This window comes from Aspergillus welwitschiae (genome assembly GCF_003344945.1).
Source record: "Aspergillus welwitschiae strain CBS 139.54b unplaced genomic scaffold BDQ94scaffold_5, whole genome shotgun sequence".
NCBI lineage: Eukaryota > Fungi > Ascomycota > Eurotiomycetes > Eurotiales > Aspergillaceae > Aspergillus > Aspergillus welwitschiae.
Genome location: NW_020798699.1, coordinates 251,442 through 267,083, shown reverse-complemented (window position 1 = coordinate 267,083; position 15,642 = coordinate 251,442). Strand labels below are relative to the sequence as shown.

General features: G+C 50.4%; 7 protein-coding genes across 7 annotated transcripts; 2 read left to right on the top strand and 5 right to left on the bottom strand.

Annotated features, from left to right (window-relative positions):
- Positions 1–211: 211 nt before the first annotated feature.
- Positions 212–1,088, bottom strand: BDQ94DRAFT_137124 (uncharacterized protein). Its single transcript, XM_026764999.1, has 2 exons — positions 828–1,088; positions 212–752 (listed from the first exon to the last, which is right to left on the bottom strand). Exons 1-2 carry the CDS (start codon positions 1,038–1,040, stop codon positions 636–638), a joined length of 330 nt encoding a protein of 109 aa, XP_026629943.1. The 5' UTR covers positions 1,041–1,088; the 3' UTR covers positions 212–635.
- Positions 1,089–1,136: 48 nt separating this feature from the next.
- On the bottom strand, positions 1,137–1,581 carry BDQ94DRAFT_137123 (uncharacterized protein). The gene has a single exon (XM_026764998.1). The coding sequence runs from the start codon at positions 1,383–1,385 to the stop codon at positions 1,176–1,178; it is 210 nt and encodes a 69-aa protein (XP_026629942.1). The 5' UTR covers positions 1,386–1,581; the 3' UTR covers positions 1,137–1,175.
- Positions 1,582–3,545: 1,964 nt separating this feature from the next.
- Positions 3,546–5,058, top strand: BDQ94DRAFT_137120 (DUF3602 domain-containing protein). Its single transcript, XM_026764997.1, has one exon. The coding sequence runs from the start codon at positions 3,984–3,986 to the stop codon at positions 4,449–4,451; it is 468 nt and encodes a 155-aa protein (XP_026629941.1). The 5' UTR covers positions 3,546–3,983; the 3' UTR covers positions 4,452–5,058.
- A 2,647-nt stretch (positions 5,059–7,705) lies between these two features.
- BDQ94DRAFT_103744 (actin-related protein ArpA) lies at positions 7,706–9,501 on the bottom strand. Its single transcript, XM_026763394.1, has 3 exons — positions 8,484–9,501; positions 8,103–8,417; positions 7,706–8,043 (listed from the first exon to the last, which is right to left on the bottom strand). Exons 1-3 carry the CDS (start codon positions 9,249–9,251, stop codon positions 7,981–7,983), a joined length of 1,146 nt encoding a protein of 381 aa, XP_026629940.1. The 5' UTR covers positions 9,252–9,501; the 3' UTR covers positions 7,706–7,980.
- Positions 9,502–9,665: 164 nt separating this feature from the next.
- Positions 9,666–10,930, bottom strand: alg13 (N-acetylglucosaminyldiphosphodolichol N-acetylglucosaminyltransferase catalytic subunit ALG13). Its single transcript, XM_026764996.1, has 3 exons — positions 10,408–10,930; positions 10,205–10,343; positions 9,666–10,147 (listed from the first exon to the last, which is right to left on the bottom strand). The coding sequence occupies exons 1-3, from the start codon at positions 10,745–10,747 to the stop codon at positions 10,009–10,011; spliced, it is 618 nt and encodes a 205-aa protein (XP_026629939.1). The 5' UTR covers positions 10,748–10,930; the 3' UTR covers positions 9,666–10,008.
- Positions 10,931–11,056: 126 nt separating this feature from the next.
- BDQ94DRAFT_103734 (mitochondrial 37S ribosomal protein mS35) lies at positions 11,057–12,679 on the top strand. The gene is made up of 2 exons (XM_026763393.1): positions 11,057–11,651; positions 11,728–12,679. The coding sequence occupies exons 1-2, from the start codon at positions 11,093–11,095 to the stop codon at positions 12,315–12,317; spliced, it is 1,149 nt and encodes a 382-aa protein (XP_026629938.1). The 5' UTR covers positions 11,057–11,092; the 3' UTR covers positions 12,318–12,679.
- A 37-nt stretch (positions 12,680–12,716) lies between these two features.
- BDQ94DRAFT_183872 (uncharacterized protein) lies at positions 12,717–14,989 on the bottom strand. The gene is made up of 3 exons (XM_026774516.1): positions 14,537–14,989; positions 14,411–14,468; positions 12,717–14,341 (listed from the first exon to the last, which is right to left on the bottom strand). The coding sequence occupies exons 1-3, from the start codon at positions 14,978–14,980 to the stop codon at positions 13,302–13,304; spliced, it is 1,542 nt and encodes a 513-aa protein (XP_026629937.1). The 5' UTR covers positions 14,981–14,989; the 3' UTR covers positions 12,717–13,301.
- Between the last annotated feature and the right edge of the window lie 653 nt (positions 14,990–15,642).

The following is a 15,642-nucleotide window of genomic DNA, read 5'->3' as shown; positions in this document are numbered from 1 at the left end:
CGCTCTACAGACCGCTCAAGACGGCAGAAACCAGTGAACCTCGTTGAAAAAACCTCGGATTTAGCGGATTTTGGAAACATACAACTCCCAGAAATCCATCCGAGATTTCTGTATGTTTTGGCGGTGGGAGGTAGCAGAATTATTTGGGCTGACTGAGCTTGTGGGTGTAGAGCAGAACTGCTCGCTGTGTTTAGTGGTGGTAATAGAAGAACTTGTATAGCATTTCTTTTCTATAAGATATACTATTGAGGTGTATCAATTGAGCATCTTATGGAGCAGACATTATTGATAGCTGGTATTCATGTTCTGGATATATGAATTGTAGTTGGAATCAATGGCAGCGCGGTAGGCTCTACGAAACGGCCACGGAAGCTGCTTGATCCTGTCTAGTTTACATAACAAGGAGCTCGAATGTCCAATATGGTAAGAAACAGACCCCTTACTTTTATTATCACTTCTATCCTGTTTATTCCTGGGAGCAATGTGAGGGGTTGATTGAAGAACAGGTAGTAGGATAACTGGTCATATGGAATATATGGAGTAATTAGTGGACTCGAAGCATACACACTTAGACCAGGTTCAGCGCTGCATTCTGTGATTGTAATATTCATGGGATCCGTATGTTCAGAAGAATGTCATATCCTAAAAACCAGATTTTGACATGACAGCCAAATAGTGAGACTAGCAAGCATTGCCGCATCACCCCATGAGCCGCCTAACGGCCGACAAACGCAAGGGGGACTGTCCCAAAACTATGGGATAGGACATAACGAAATGCAGTTAATTTGGTGCCATCACTATTCCCTGATCTTGTGGTAACGACCTACTAGCAAGGGATCCGCGATGTCGTGACCGACAACTGCCTGAGCGACTCGCAAGGGACCGAGGGGTTGATGCGGTATGCCACTTTTAGTTAAACTCTTCAAATGACTACAATGTATGATGAGGTCTATCATTGTGTTCCCCTGTGTTTTGACCATGGCGAAGTGGCAAGATAGGAATGTTGGGAAATACGAGCGAGGGGTCACAACACCAGACATGGTTGGAAAAGGAGCACACGAGCACCTAGTCAGGCGGTGGCCGTGTCCAGAAGCATGGAAACTTCGACGACCTCCTGGCAACGGAAGCTGAAAGAAGGGGTAGTCTATATCCTGCACGGAAAAATTACTCGTACGTCATGTCCCGGTGGTGGCAGTCAGCCGGGTGTGATGAGTGATGAGACCTGCATGACTAGGATGCTCCGGGGTTGAAAATCCGGGGAAGCAACGACGTGTCCTCGCAAAAGTTCTTTGCCTTTTCCTTTTTGCCTCGGGAACCAAACGCTTGCAGGAACAACGGGAATGGCGGCCATTTGCCGGTCCAACCGGCTCGGTTGAGGTGGCCATTCAGGGGCTGAGATGATGAGTTGCTTTGTTTAGATGACTGTACCCCTGACCCCCTAGGAAAGGAGATGCAGTCCGTGAGCGCTTCACTAGTCTGTCAAGTTGGTCCTTAGCATACATTTCATTTGACTAATGGTAATAGTCGTGACAGGTGGGGGATGATGAGCACTCTAGAAGAAATCACGATGGTCGGAGGGTGATTCGTGTCATTCTCATCGTGAGTGAGGCATTTCTGGTCAGTTTCCCCTCTCGATCGTTCCAGATTTATGGAGTCATTTTCTCTTTGGGAGTGGCGCCCCCTCGGCAGTCCGTCTGGGGAAGCTGTCCTACTCGGGTTTAGCGCGGTGGATGGCAGTGGGGTTCCTGAGGCATTCTTCAATTTTCCGTTCATGTTGTTCAGATCTCATGACAGCCAGGGGAGATCCCTCAAAATCCAGTCCCCTCAATTTCCTGCCATCGCCCCATGTCCAACGCACACCGGTCACAACATCATACGAGTAAAGGACTCCAAATAGCCAACGCAGAAGAAATTGGGGCGCAATGAGGGTCAGTCAGATGGGGACCCGGATGATGCGGTGAGGGGCTGTTGTTTGATGATCTCCGCTAACCGTCTCCATACTGAAAGAGATTTCTGCACTAAAATTGGTCTCGACCGGCAGCCCCGGCAAAGTCTTAGTCACTCCCAGGAGGAAATCCCACGCTCCACACCAGTCTTGACTTCAGATGTGACTGTCATGTAGAATGCCATCATTATCCTGCACACGGAGTTGGTTGGCCTGCCTCTTTGAGCCTTTAGCATTGGGCATCTTTCCCGGTACCTGCCTTTCCAGCAGACGCCGTCCTGTCAGTAGTTGTAAGTCTGGTTAACTGAGACGTGTGAACCGGGATTTGACTGGACGATGCCTTTCACCGTGGTCGTGAAGAACAAAACCCCCTCCCCCTCGGTACTACCGGGGATCAGAGTTTAGCCATTAACCTGACGCTTCCAATTTCAGGTGCAGCACAAATGATGATGCAACTGTGCTGCTGCCGGTTTCAGGTAGCACCGGGATCTAATAGTTGCGGGGATTAATAGTCCTGGACTGGTAGAATGTTCTAACCGGTTGACCGGCTGACGGTGAAGCCACGAGGGTTTGCCTTGGATATTGGGCATTATACGGTATAGTGGAAGGGGATAGTGCAAGTGGACAACGAACTGTTTGTGGGGTAAGAGTTCGTTAGTATTTTCTTGCTGGTGCCGAATAGAGTAAGTCCATAGTAGGAGGTATTGCCAAGCTAATAACAAGTCAGTTTCCTACGTGTTAGTTAGTATTCCAGTAGAAACTATGGACAGTAATAGAAGACTGTAGACGGGCTGTGTATTATCCAAGACCAAGGAAGCAGCATCAACTCAGCCCCGGGCCCAAGCATACCATAGCCCCTTGGATACACCGAATTATTGCTATTATTGATGGCGAAATTGCGAGTGTCTTCCCCCTCATTCATCAGGATCGACCCAAATAGAATTAGAACAGGCCGCACGCAATGTGTTGGCCGATGACGCGTGACCGACTCAGCAATTTCCATTACCCCCAGGAAACCACCAGAGCCAGCCCTCGGGACCATCCATGAGTTGTGATTGGCTCTGGCGCCAATTTCTGTTACGTTTCGCCACGCCTTGGATTGGCGCCGTGCATGTCAGATGATCGCACAGAAATTCCTAAAAGCAGCCAGGATAGGCAGGGGCGGTGGGTCAACGACCGACCAATGGGACTGTAAGACTGAGGGCAGACGGACAATGATTGGCTGCGAATGTTGCACGTTTTGGGTGCCGCCCTAACGGGGTGAAAATTTGCAGGGCTGAAAGCAGCGGTGATGATGGAGTAGCGCGCGCATAACCGCAGAATGCAGAAAGAGGGAAGGTTCAACCAAGTCACTACTAGTAACGATTTATTGGGGATGAAAATTGCTGGGCAGCTCCACCCCAGCCAAGCGTGACCCTGGCGCGGTGCCTGGAAATGGAAACCACGCAGTGGCCATGGTGCAATCATGAGCCTGCCTGCCGTCACGAAGGGGGGGCGTCCTGACTCTTCCCCCGGTAACTCACTGGGACCGGCTCGCCTGCGTCCAACTATATAACTCCTTCCCCGCTACGAGGCCTGGTTCCAGGCTATAGAAGTGGATTCTCATCAGCTCCAGTTTGAAGAGTCATTCATACCACTAAAAAAAAAGCACAGGAGGAAAATTTTTAGTTTCTCCTCTCCTTTCTTAATAGTCTCTTTCCCAGACTGCTTCTGCTTCATTCCTCTTTGTCTGACTCTCTGCCTACCGCACTTGAACAAACAAACAAGAACCACCACCTCTTCGCGAACCACTCGACCATAGGTCCTCATTGCCTACACACCTCGTATCCAATTGACTCATATTGCGTCTACATGTTTATTACGCCATTATCGCAAATCGGATTGACTTTCCGCGTTTCGAATAATTCGAGTAATTCGACATAGACTGCGCATTTTATACTTCCCGCATCGCCAGCACTTTTTGCACGCATCCTCAACAACAACAAATCAACAAACACCACTCTCCTACCTACGACTACCTATCACACCTCAATTTACCATGCCTGCATCAGTGAATTACCGTGTCGTTGAACCGCATCCGTCGGTCCCTCATACCAGCCGCCCTGCTCTGCACACGGCTCGCGGAGGCGCTGGCAATGTCATCAACCTGAAGGGTACCAAGACCACCGACTCCCGCACGGCTACCGGTCCTGCTTCCTTGACCCGCCTGGACTCGAATGTTCCCAGCACCTTCAAGTCTGGCCGTGGCGGTGCCGGCAACGTCCACAGCAGCAGCGAGCGCGCCATCTTTAGCTTCGACGAAGAGCTTGAGCGTGATCTCCGCCGTGCTGCCCCCGTCTACCATGTCGGCCGTGGTGGAGCCGGCAACATGGTCTTCAGCGACGACTCATCCAGCACCCTCAGCCGCAAGTTCTCCGGCAGCAGCTCGAGTAGCTCCGGTTCTACTCGTGAACGGGCTCTCCGCGGTCTTGAGAAGGGCTGGGGCAAGCTTAGGGGCATGGCATAGGTATGAAGAGCAAGGGGGGAGTGAAACTGGGTTTCTTTCCGACCATCTTCAGCGCTATTTCCATTGTGCCCATTGCCGCCTACCAGCGTTGCATCAACAGATCATGACTCACGACTTACGACCACCAAAAAAGTTTTGTTTTCACCATTCGACTTTGAATTCGAAGATTGCTACCTTCACCTCTATCATCTCACTCAAATACGCCTTTAATCCCCATATCTCCCTTCAACAACATCTGATTGCTTCGATTCGAATCATGGGGTGCTATTGTTCCCCCTCCAAACTTACAGCTCTCTTCTCATCTTTCTTTCCTTTTCAATCTTCAACCTCCACATCAACACTCTTCAACATGATACCCCTTTAGCCATGGTCTCGTCTACATGCGCGGACATCAGCATGGCGTTGACATTGCCCTGTTCATTTGTTCCTTTGTATTTTTTTTAGGACAATGACTGGATTTGTCTTGTTTACAGCATAGGATCGATCACTGCGTCTCCTTGCTTCACTACCACAGCATATTGTGTCACTGGCCAATAGAGCCAAGATTTCCCATGTACCTTACTAGTTAACTGTGAAATCAAACCAAGCAAAAACAACCCCAACCGAATCGTGTTCAGTTCCACTGCGTACAAAGTAGTATTAGGTTGTGGCACAACTAATGTTGGTCACAAATTGTGCAATCTCACGTAATGATGCCGAATCCGTCCGTTACACAAAACGTAACCACAATTACCTCACCAGACCGCCTGGGGCCGCGGACCCCATCGTCAACGACTTGACGAGATCCCATCTAGATGCACCATACCTTCAGCGAATGACGGGATGTCCGATCTTTGATGTCGTGACTTGACATCATCTAACAAGTTAATGACACGACCTGCCTCTTTCGACAATAAACATTATGTCTGGACAATCTCATTCTAGGCCAGGGTTACAGTGACGCTGACCATCTGCTTTACTCTACCTACGTCGATACAGGGAAATTGGTTACCTCAGACGAGAATTGTCGGGAGTGTTCTAGACCTCCTAGGCAGACTAGATGCGTTTTGCGTATGTGTACACGAAGGAGGAAGAGGTAAACAAACGCCCGTGGTGGTTTGGTTCGGGACTACCCATGTGGCTGGCTGGCTGGCTGGCTGGCAATTTGTTGTACACTTACTAGATCACTAGTAGCTATTAGGTACTGTGTGGATCTTTCTGGTAGATGACCTTTTTAATGTATTTTTTCCAACAGGTCCTGCTGATTCTAGGGGTTGACTGGGATGAAATGTCGGCTTCTTCAAGACTTTGCCTCTGGTTGAGGGGGTAGAGTATGCTGTCATCCAGTAGTAGATACGGCAGAGAGACAACAAACTGCAATAGATTGTACATGGGAGTATAAGAATTCTGGTCCAGTGACAAGGACGTTCAAGTCTAGGGTGTCACATGAAGATTGGTTAGATAGCAGCGTTAGCTAAACGCTCCTTCCTCAACTAGTAACTACTTCTCCCGTCTGCATACATCCCGCTGCTCCTGTTTATTACTAGAACTACAGTCCTGCCATCACTGAAGACTTACCCATCTACTGATCGATTCAACTCAAAGCACCCAGCTGGCTCATATTCACGCCTTGGTCTAGACGCGAAAATGTCAATGGATAATTCATCCGCCGCATGCATGCGACACCAGCACTCCAACCCCATCTGAATGATCTTCATCACCTTGTCAGTGAGTCCTTCCCCGCAGGATCATGTCATTTTGATGGGTTTAAGCTGAAGATTCGTCTTCTTTTGGAAGCTTGGGTGATGCAACGGCGTCAAATGCGCGAACTGTATGCTTCGAGAAAGGCGGACAGCTATACCAAGCTTCGCAGTGCTTTCAGCATACGCCGCATCCTAGCTCGTTCCATTGTTCATTCACACGGATTTGAAGCGATAGCGCAAGGTTCCGCGAATTTGTTGTGAGGCACTCAACTATGCATGCTGAGGAGCCAACAAGGTGATACTGCAACATTCCTTGAGACCACATCCGTCGTATGAGACATTTAGTGTGAATTTCCTATATCCTCAGCTTCTCATCCCGAGTCTGAATACAAATCTCTCATTGGCAAGTAAAAGGCGGCCATTAGAGCAGCTATACCGCTGTCAGCATCCAATGTTATGGCGCTGGTGGTATATGAAGTCAACCCCCATGCACAGTCTGACTACCTCCCTTCAAACCATCTGAAAACCCATCTTCACCATCATGATCTACTGGAACATCCTTGCAGTAGCTCTCATCGCCATATCCGGGGCAAAGGCAGACTGCGACAACAGTATGTATGAGATTGATTAAGGAAAAAGTGTTCGGTTGGGCTCCGCATCACTCTGTCCAGAGGACAAGGCGGACTATTGCGACACGAGGGATATTCCTACAGGGGCAGTTCATCTGTGGGCTACCACCCGATATTAATGATGCAAAGGATCTCTTAGATTTGGGATACATCACCCACGACTGTTATGATGACTTCGGGGGTAGCTGTTGGAATGATGGTTGGAAAACTCTATGGTGTGAGGGAGCATGGCCTCAATGCGGCGAGTAGTGGTCCATAGCAAGCAAGCATCAATGCTTTGGTTGGTGGAGGGTCGGTTAAGGCCCTTCTTTTTCTTCTTCTCGTTTCTTCTCTCTATAGCTGAAACTGGTGCTAACGACCAGATAAGGGCCTTTATTGCCAAAGCTTCTCAGAGTATCTTATGTCCATTACTTCAGTTCTTCCAGTTTGGATAGGGTGTACATCAAAGCGAGAAAATCAATATAGTTTTTGGTTCTTTGGAAAGGTTTCTACCGTACTTCCTATGCGAATGCAGAAGCTTCATATTATTATTCATCTCCTATAGCCATCATCATCATACATGATAAAGTGCCCAGCATGTTGTCACTAGATTTTGGTTTATTAGCTCCAAATGAACGCCGGCAGGCCACACAATCACGAGATTGTTTGTAGGACTCGTATATTCTCATCTATCCATCCAATATGTACACAAAACTTCAGAGCGTAGCACGCAATATCAGCGAGAAATAAGGAGATATGATTGGAAAAAAGGAGAAAAGTAGAAGTAGTAAAGCAAAGTAGAATGTAGATTCATGTCTTTCCTCGTAGTCGGAGTACATGTCGCTAGGTATGTATGGTTAGAGGCTAAGGGAAACAGCATGAGATAGGTAGATAAGCTAGTGAGCTCATCCGATGCGGAATAGACACAGAACACCACACATAGAAGATGTATCTTGCATCAGATAGTAATATAGTGGAAGGTTAAAAGCGTAGTATGAGTGGCAGATGGGTATGGCAGCTTGAATAATCGAGGCGAACAGAAAAGAGGGGTATCTATTAAAAGCTGCTGCTGACCATTGTGAGCATCACCATTGATGTCTTTTCTAGCTAGTAGCTTGCATGTTCAGTCCTTGCAGTGAACGGATCCTGTCGCGAAGTCTGCGAGCTGCAGGTGCGGAAGTGGATACGTTGATCGTGCAGGTCCCTGAGATTGGTGTCATCCGATAAGGCAAGCACTTCTTAGGCGAACTTCCGGTGGATGATCTCGGGGTCTTCGTGCCATTCGTCTGCGCTCACCCACATCTGTTTTAAGGAGTTAGTCAAAAGGTTCCATAATGTAGGGTGACAGGATAGAAACCTACCTTCCGGAAGGTGCTCAAGCCAGCAAGAATACCACCTCCGATCCATGTCGTGTACTTCCGTTCCGCGGGAGCAGAGATTCGGATTTTCATATCCTCCACGGCCAGACGCTTGATCTCGCGCATCAACCGGTCCGGGAAATTCTTGCACAGCGTTGATCCACCAGACAGAACGATGTTGAGGTAGAGAGACTTCCGCAAGTCGAGATCCGTGCGGGTAATGGCGTCCTGCACGATTTGATGTACACCGGGGTACTCCAAGCCAATAAGTTCCGGATCGAAGAGGATCTCGGGGGCGCGGTAGCGTTCTTGTCCGATCTGTCATGGTTTGCCATTAGCCCCATTCAATCCGATCAGCAACACCTAGGAGAAAAAAGTAGGTACCTTGATCTTATGCCCATCAGGCAGCGCATAGTCGACGGACTTCGTCTCCGACTTGTGATAGCTATTCATCCAGTCCTTCTCCTCTCGCTTCGGATCCAGCGAAACGTAGCACACCTTCTCCTTGATCATGCGGACGACCTCCTTCTCCGCACTGGTGTGCAGCACATGTCCGTTCTTTCGTAACAGTAGTTGCAACTGCTCCGTCACATCCCGACCCGCCACATCAATCCGCCGTATACTGTTCGGGATCGCGAAACCTTCAAACACCGGCACCGCATGGGACACACCATCCCCTGAATCGAGGACCACACCTGTTGTCCGACCGGACGCGTACAATGATAGCACAGCTTGAATCGAGGTGTACAGCGCAGGAACGTTGAATGTTTCGAACATGATTTGGGCGGCAGCGTCGCGGTTCTTGCGTGGGTTGAGCGGTGGCTCTGTCAGGAGCACGGGGTGTTCCTCCGGCAGCGTTTTCAGCTCGTTCTCGTACACGTAGTGCCAGATTTTCTCCATATCATCCCAGTCTGTTACGATCCCATGTTCCAGAGGGTAACGAATCTTGAGCAAGCCGCGCAATTCCTGAGCTCGTTGTCCGATAAAGACGTCGCCTTCGAGACCGCCGGCCATCACCCGCGGATGTTTGGGCCGGCCCACGAACGAGGGGAAGTAGCAGGAGGGGATCTCTTCACCGGCAAAGCCGGCGCGGATGGTCCCGCTGCCATTGTCAATGACGATCGGAGCGTTGTGGAGGGTGGCCTCTGCCATTGCGTGGGGAGAATGTTGGGGATTGGGGATCGGGGAAGAGGGAGGAGAGATCGAAGGGCGCGGGTGTTTTGTTGTCGTCAAAGGCACGGAGAGGCCCCGCGGCCTGGTCGGTTGCTGGGCGAGGATGCGGAACTCGAACGATGTCGCAGAACTTTTCTCTGTGAAGTGCTTGAGCTCGATTGCTTTTCTGCAAGGTCACAAAGTAGAGCAAGCCAGGCCGGAGGGAAGGATAGCTGCGGGTTGTTCTGCGCGTATGTTTTTGGGGTCGAGGAATGGGAAGCACAGACCAGCGCCGCTTCAAAGTCCCCGAAATCCCAACTATAGCTCTATCTACGATCCATCATAACAAGGTAGAATGCAATTTGATCATTTTACTTGCCTCACTAGCCAGTCAATCATTAAAGATATGAATATGTTTGATTCCTTCAATCATCCCAAATGGATCGGCTACTCCTACAGATACATTGCCAATAACCTATATCTAAGCGTTTGTTAAGCCACAATACGGCGGATTGCCCAAGACACTGGCGAGTCCAGTCCCAAAATCGTTTGTTTTACCTTCCCTAGCTTTTCAGTCTCCAGACCCCTATTGATTGAAGACTCGTAGCCAGATACCAGATGACTTCCGTAGTCGCGATAATTATAGTCGTACCACATGGTGGCAGTTTCATCCCATACAACTTACAGTTGAATCGCTATCAATGCGCCCAGCAGACTGGATGCGGCCGGTGCTAGTGATAGAAACCCAAAGGCGACTTCAATCTAAGAAGCCCAGTTCGTCAGACATCACGCTCTCCAGCGTTGGCTGGCGCCGCTGGCTTACTCCACACACAGGCGGCCAAGCCAGCATCTGGGCTCGCAGCTTTTCTGCATGAGCGAGTGCACTCGGAATTTCCCTGGAGGAGTGAGCTCGTCAACATCACCCGACCCTAAAGACTGGAAAAGCAGCGTACCAGTAGTTGCTGGCGACAACATATCCCTGCTCTTGCAGTTCCCGTGCCAGTTCTTCCTGGTGATTATCCTTCAGGGTTGGGTTCGGTACAACAACAAGCGGCACACCAAGCCGTAATGCTCCAAGAATACTTCCCGATCCTGGACCCAAACCATGTCAGCCACCTCAATCAGGCATTGGAGATACAGTAGACGTGGGCATTACCAGCATGGCTGATGATTAGTCCCCCGACTCGACCCTCAGACGGATCAGCTCGAGTCAAGCCCATCTCCTCGTCTAGTCCGGCCTGGTTGAAGTCAAATCCGGCAATCTCAAGTCCATGTCGGCTTTCACTGTCAGGGGGGCATCTGCTCTGAAATTCATCCCAAAGAGCCTGGCCGTCCTTGCCAAATTGCAAAAGTAGGTGGGTAAACCCTAGTTTCTGTAAAGACAGCAGACACTGATCTGATAGTACCGACTGAAGAAGAAGATGAAAAGAAGCTGTAGCACCCACAGTCACGAAGCACACCTTCGTAGTGGCCTTTGGTGGGAGGGGGGACGGCATGATGGTTAGTAGGCGGGTGATATCCCGCACGGAACAAGACTCCAAATGTGGCCGATCTTGCCAACCATATCAGTCCCTAGGGAATATAGTCAGTGCCGTAACATCCACAGACTGACACCCAGCATGGCAGACTCTGGATGGAGTTGGCGCGGGAAGATGCAAAGGCAAGTACGAAGTTGATAGTAGCAGTGGTAAGTAGTTCCAGCCAATTGTTCGGCGGTGAAAGGCACTGCCTTCCCAAAACAGTTTAGTGGCACGCGGCGATGGAAGGAAATGAAAAACATCCGCCGAACTTCCTCCACTGCGCCTCTCAATCCCAATATCCCCAGACTTTCCCCTCCCCCAATGGCCTCAGTAGCTCGGTCGCTGGGCCGCTCGGCCTTCTTTATGGCCCGGAGAGGGCCTATCGTCACCCCCTTCCGCCAATTCTCCGTGACGCCCATTTCCCTCGTCTCTGAAGATCCGCCCGTCCCTGAGGAGCCCAAGCGCCCTCGTCCGCAGGACCTGCCCCCGGCACCCGAATACTCGCCCGATTTCCTCTCGAAAGAGGAGCGGGAGCAATATGACTTGATGTCTCCGGAAGAGCGACAGGAGTTCGACGAAGCGAACCGTGCTCTTGTTTCCGAATACAACGACCCCGAGGCCCGTGCCGCCATGTTCGCCGAGCTCGACAAGGAAGTCTTCCAGATCGAAAGACAAACATATCTGCGCTTCGAGGAACCGAAAATTAGATCGAACGGATTCTGGGCGGAAGACGAACCAGATGATCTGGCTCTCGTCGAGGACGGGGATGAGGATTTCAACGATGACGAAATGACGAGCATGGCCTACGCACAACTCGAACAGCATCGTGAAATCAGAGAATACGCTCGAATCGCCGCTTGGGATATGCCATTGCTGAGCAGTACGCAGTCACCCACATACCACATAGTCTCCCCTCCATGCCAGACATGATCCCTTTTGCTGATAAACCGCACTAGAGCTCGCCAAACCCTTCACTCTCCCTCCCGAATCTCACATCCTCCGCTTCCGCTACACGACATACATGGGCGAGCAGCACCCCGCCGAACCCAAGGTCGTCGTGGAGCTGTCGTCCAAAGATCTGACCCCCAAATACCTCACCGAAGCGCAACGCCAGACCTTCCTTAAACTCGTCGGTGTCCGCTACAACCCCCAAACCGATATTGTGCGCATGTCCTGCGAGAAATTCCCGCTTCGCGCCCAAAACAAGCGCTACCTTGGTGACACCATCAAGTCGTTGATCAAGGAAGCGAAGGAGGGCGACTCGTTCGCCGACATCCCTCTCGATCTGCGTCACCACAAGCCCAAGGTTACGCGCCGCTTCCCTGAGTCCTGGGTTATGACGCCCGAGCGCAAGAAGCAGCTGGAGGCCACTCGTGCTGAGAGACAGCGTCAGCAGCAGGAGCGGGTGGACGGCAACAAGGTCGTTCTGCAGGCGGCGCGGACCCTGCCGGCTTTGAACCCTGCGTTGAACGCAAAGGCCACGGAAGAGCGGGAGAAGGTTGCGGTGAAGGTCAATGCGAAGGCTCAGAAGAAGAGGGTTCGGTGAGCTGAGCTTGAGCTGAGATGAGTTTTGGAGGGATTTCAATGGAAACAAACACCACACCACACCCCACTTCACCATGATCGTTATAACTTACGAGAAACGGGGGGAGTATGTCCATATGGTAACCTGATGTGTCTGTTTGAGAGGGTATACTGTAGTATTTTCTTTGACCTGTGTAAGCTCAGACAAAACAGGGCGGCGCATATTTCGCACGGTTGTATTAGACACTTTATCTTATGTCAATGTATTATATCTCATTCATCGTTAACTGGCACTTTATTTAGTTTTCTTACCTTTATCGATCCCGACATTGTCCGATCGTACCTAACCGCATCGGATAAAGATGAACTAGCCCCTCAACGGCTCTCTTGATTTTAATTTCCATATATTATTAGGTTCTGATATGTACCTGATACTATAGACATGAGAAATGCTATAATATCCAGCATACCTACCCGTTTGAACGAAGGAAAAACCAGAGGAACAGAGAACGCAAGATGGTACAAACACACAGAAAGAAGAGAACACAACAGCAATCGAAACTCACAATTAACACATGTAAAAAGAATCAGAGGACAGAAGACAAAGCAGACCACCGGAACCTTCACCACAGAACCTCGATTGTGAAAGTCTGACAGTCCGCCGCGCCTTGCGCCTGTTGTATGTATCCTGATGACCACTCCCTCCCATTCCAACCTAAACTGAGAACGAAAGGAGAGACATCTGGTCTGGGCACAGATGAGAGCCAGAGAGAATTAAACGCCGATGGCAATAATATAATGACCTGGCATCCTTGAGCCAACCACACCTGCCGGACTCATGAACGTTGTTAGGTATATTTAGTTCGACTAGCAGTCGTTCCCTTCCGTGTCGTGTATCATATCATAAAGGATTGAGACCTTGTATAGTTACGCCTCATATTTACTTGAAAATGGTTTGAGCAGTGCAAAAGTACCCAAGCGGCGGGGTTGGTTGGACGGCCGGGCTTTAATCATCGTCCTTGGTGCCCAGGCCTAAGAGGTCACCTTCGGAGGATCCGTCAGACGACTTACGATAACCTCTCTTGGTACCGATAGCGCCGAAGGTCGCTTTGTGTTCATTTTTATCTTTGTGTCGGTCGCGGACATGGTCAGGACTCGAGTCCGAAGATGCAGTGCCGGACTGGGTTAAAGGGGAGGCACCGCGAGTAGCCGGCTCGGACGCGCTATCTAGGGCAGACCGGATGTTCGGGCTGGCCAAGGCCCCCGGGTGGTCAACCTTGGAAATAGGAGATGCAACGCTCGGCGGAGCAGTGCCATAGCCTCTATGAGTTCCACTGAAGACATCTACTTCGCCTGCTTCAGGTTCGGATTCCTGCTTCGGGACAGCAGGCCGGGGCTGATACAACCGGCGGGATTTTTGTGCCTTCTTGGAACGAGGCTTGTAGAGGGAACTACCGGCCAGCAGGTACTCCGAGCTCCCGGACATTGGAGCCGGCATCAGAGATTGTATACTGCGGACGAAGTCCTCGCGCTCGTTGTCATTGACATTCGCAAAGGCGGCGGTGCCATTTGAGCCGGTCAGTGTGCGTACCTTCCCGGGCGCAGGTTCCACAGACGTATAGCTGGGGTATTCTGGCAGAGGGTCAAAGGATAAAAGGTCCATTTTCGAGGAATTCTTTGCTCCGTGCCTCTGAGGAACCTGAGCCCTGGCCGGTCCTGCGGTTGTATAGACAGGCCGCGACGAACCAGGAAGTGCAACTGGCGAGTGCTGAATAGCATAATGAGTCTTCTGCCGAGACTCCTTCTCAATATCAGAAATGTCTGAGATTACATTTGTCGCGAGGCGGGATGGATTGTGGACCGCTCCGAAACCGCCATTGTCCGTCAGTGGCAGAGCATGGCCGATTTGATGACGAGGATGAACATGTCCATTCGGTAGCAGGCTAGGGATGCCGTACTTCTCACGGTACCAGCGGGGGATGTCACGGAGGCCAAGCTTCTCAAGCATTGCCGGATCGCCGGGCATCTCATGTTTGTAAAGGCACCCTATGGTCATGTTAGTGGTCATACTACACAATCAGACACCTGAAAACTAGCCTTGCTGCTGATAGTCACACTCGCCATGACGAATCCAGTACGAACAGTATTCTTTCTTGATATTGTAGTGAGGTCCCTGATTGAGGGTCAGTTATTCGCCTTTTGCTACCCCAAATCTCTGCAGTGCTACATATTAACACTCACCTGCCTGGAACCCACATTGCCGGCGATACCACCGCCACTATTTGGTACCAACCACCCGTTACTGGACGAACTGGGTGCAAACATGCCGCGAGAAACGCCATGCTGTATTAACGATGTAATAGCTAAACGCTCGTTTGCCGGAAGACACTCATCAGATAGGACTCTCATCAACGCGGCCTGTAAATCGGAGTCACGGGTGCGGTATCCGGTCGAATTTGTGGACGTCCCTCGAGTGGAAGCGGGGCTAGCTCCTTCAACGACATAGGTCTGGGGCCTCGTCTGTACAATCCCAAGGCTCGTCATTCCTTGCGTCTCACTGGCTGCTAGCACACGGGGAGCTCCACGAATCGAGATGTGCGAGGGGAGCTCATCCACAGCGATAAGGGGGGTGAAGGTGCCATTAGGACGAGTACAGAAGTACTGAGGATGAATCGCGGAAGACATTATGGCTTGGCAGCATAAAACTGCAACCAGGGATTTTGGATAACGTCTCGTGTAGAAATGGGGTGGAGGGAGTGATGGATCCTAGCTTCAAGTGTAGCGGTAAGCGGCCAAGGGGGAGGAGAGAGATGGAAAAGAGATGAAGGTGTTCAAGAGGAAGCCAGAAGAATCAAGAGGTAGGAGGGAGAGAAAATAAGGTCGACGGTAGGCGAGTGTGCGTTCCGGAGCGCGTGGTGAATAGCTTCGGTGTATGAGCCAGGAAATTGTCACTACCATTCACTGAAGCCGGCAGCGGGCATTGGATAACAGTAATGACGCGGGAAATTTGGAATCACAAGGACAAATTCAAGCAGAAGAACTTAAATATAGATGATTGCATAATATATAAGATAAGAAAGCTTATACGGACAATGCCATTAAAGGTAAGAAAGGAGGGAGGGCATCAGGTGCAGGATACAAGAGATTATTCGGGAGTCACCGTAAACACCCTCAGTTAGAGAAAGGAAGGTTCCGCTAAATTGCGGAGCAGACATCCAAAAAGGTAGAAAGGCAGTAGGAGAGTAACGTGAAAGAGCCCCCAAGGCGCTTCAACAGCAGTCCCCGACTTCAGTCCAGTTGTGGCTCAATTCCGCCAGTGTTTGTCCGATGATGTTGGCCAGTACAAC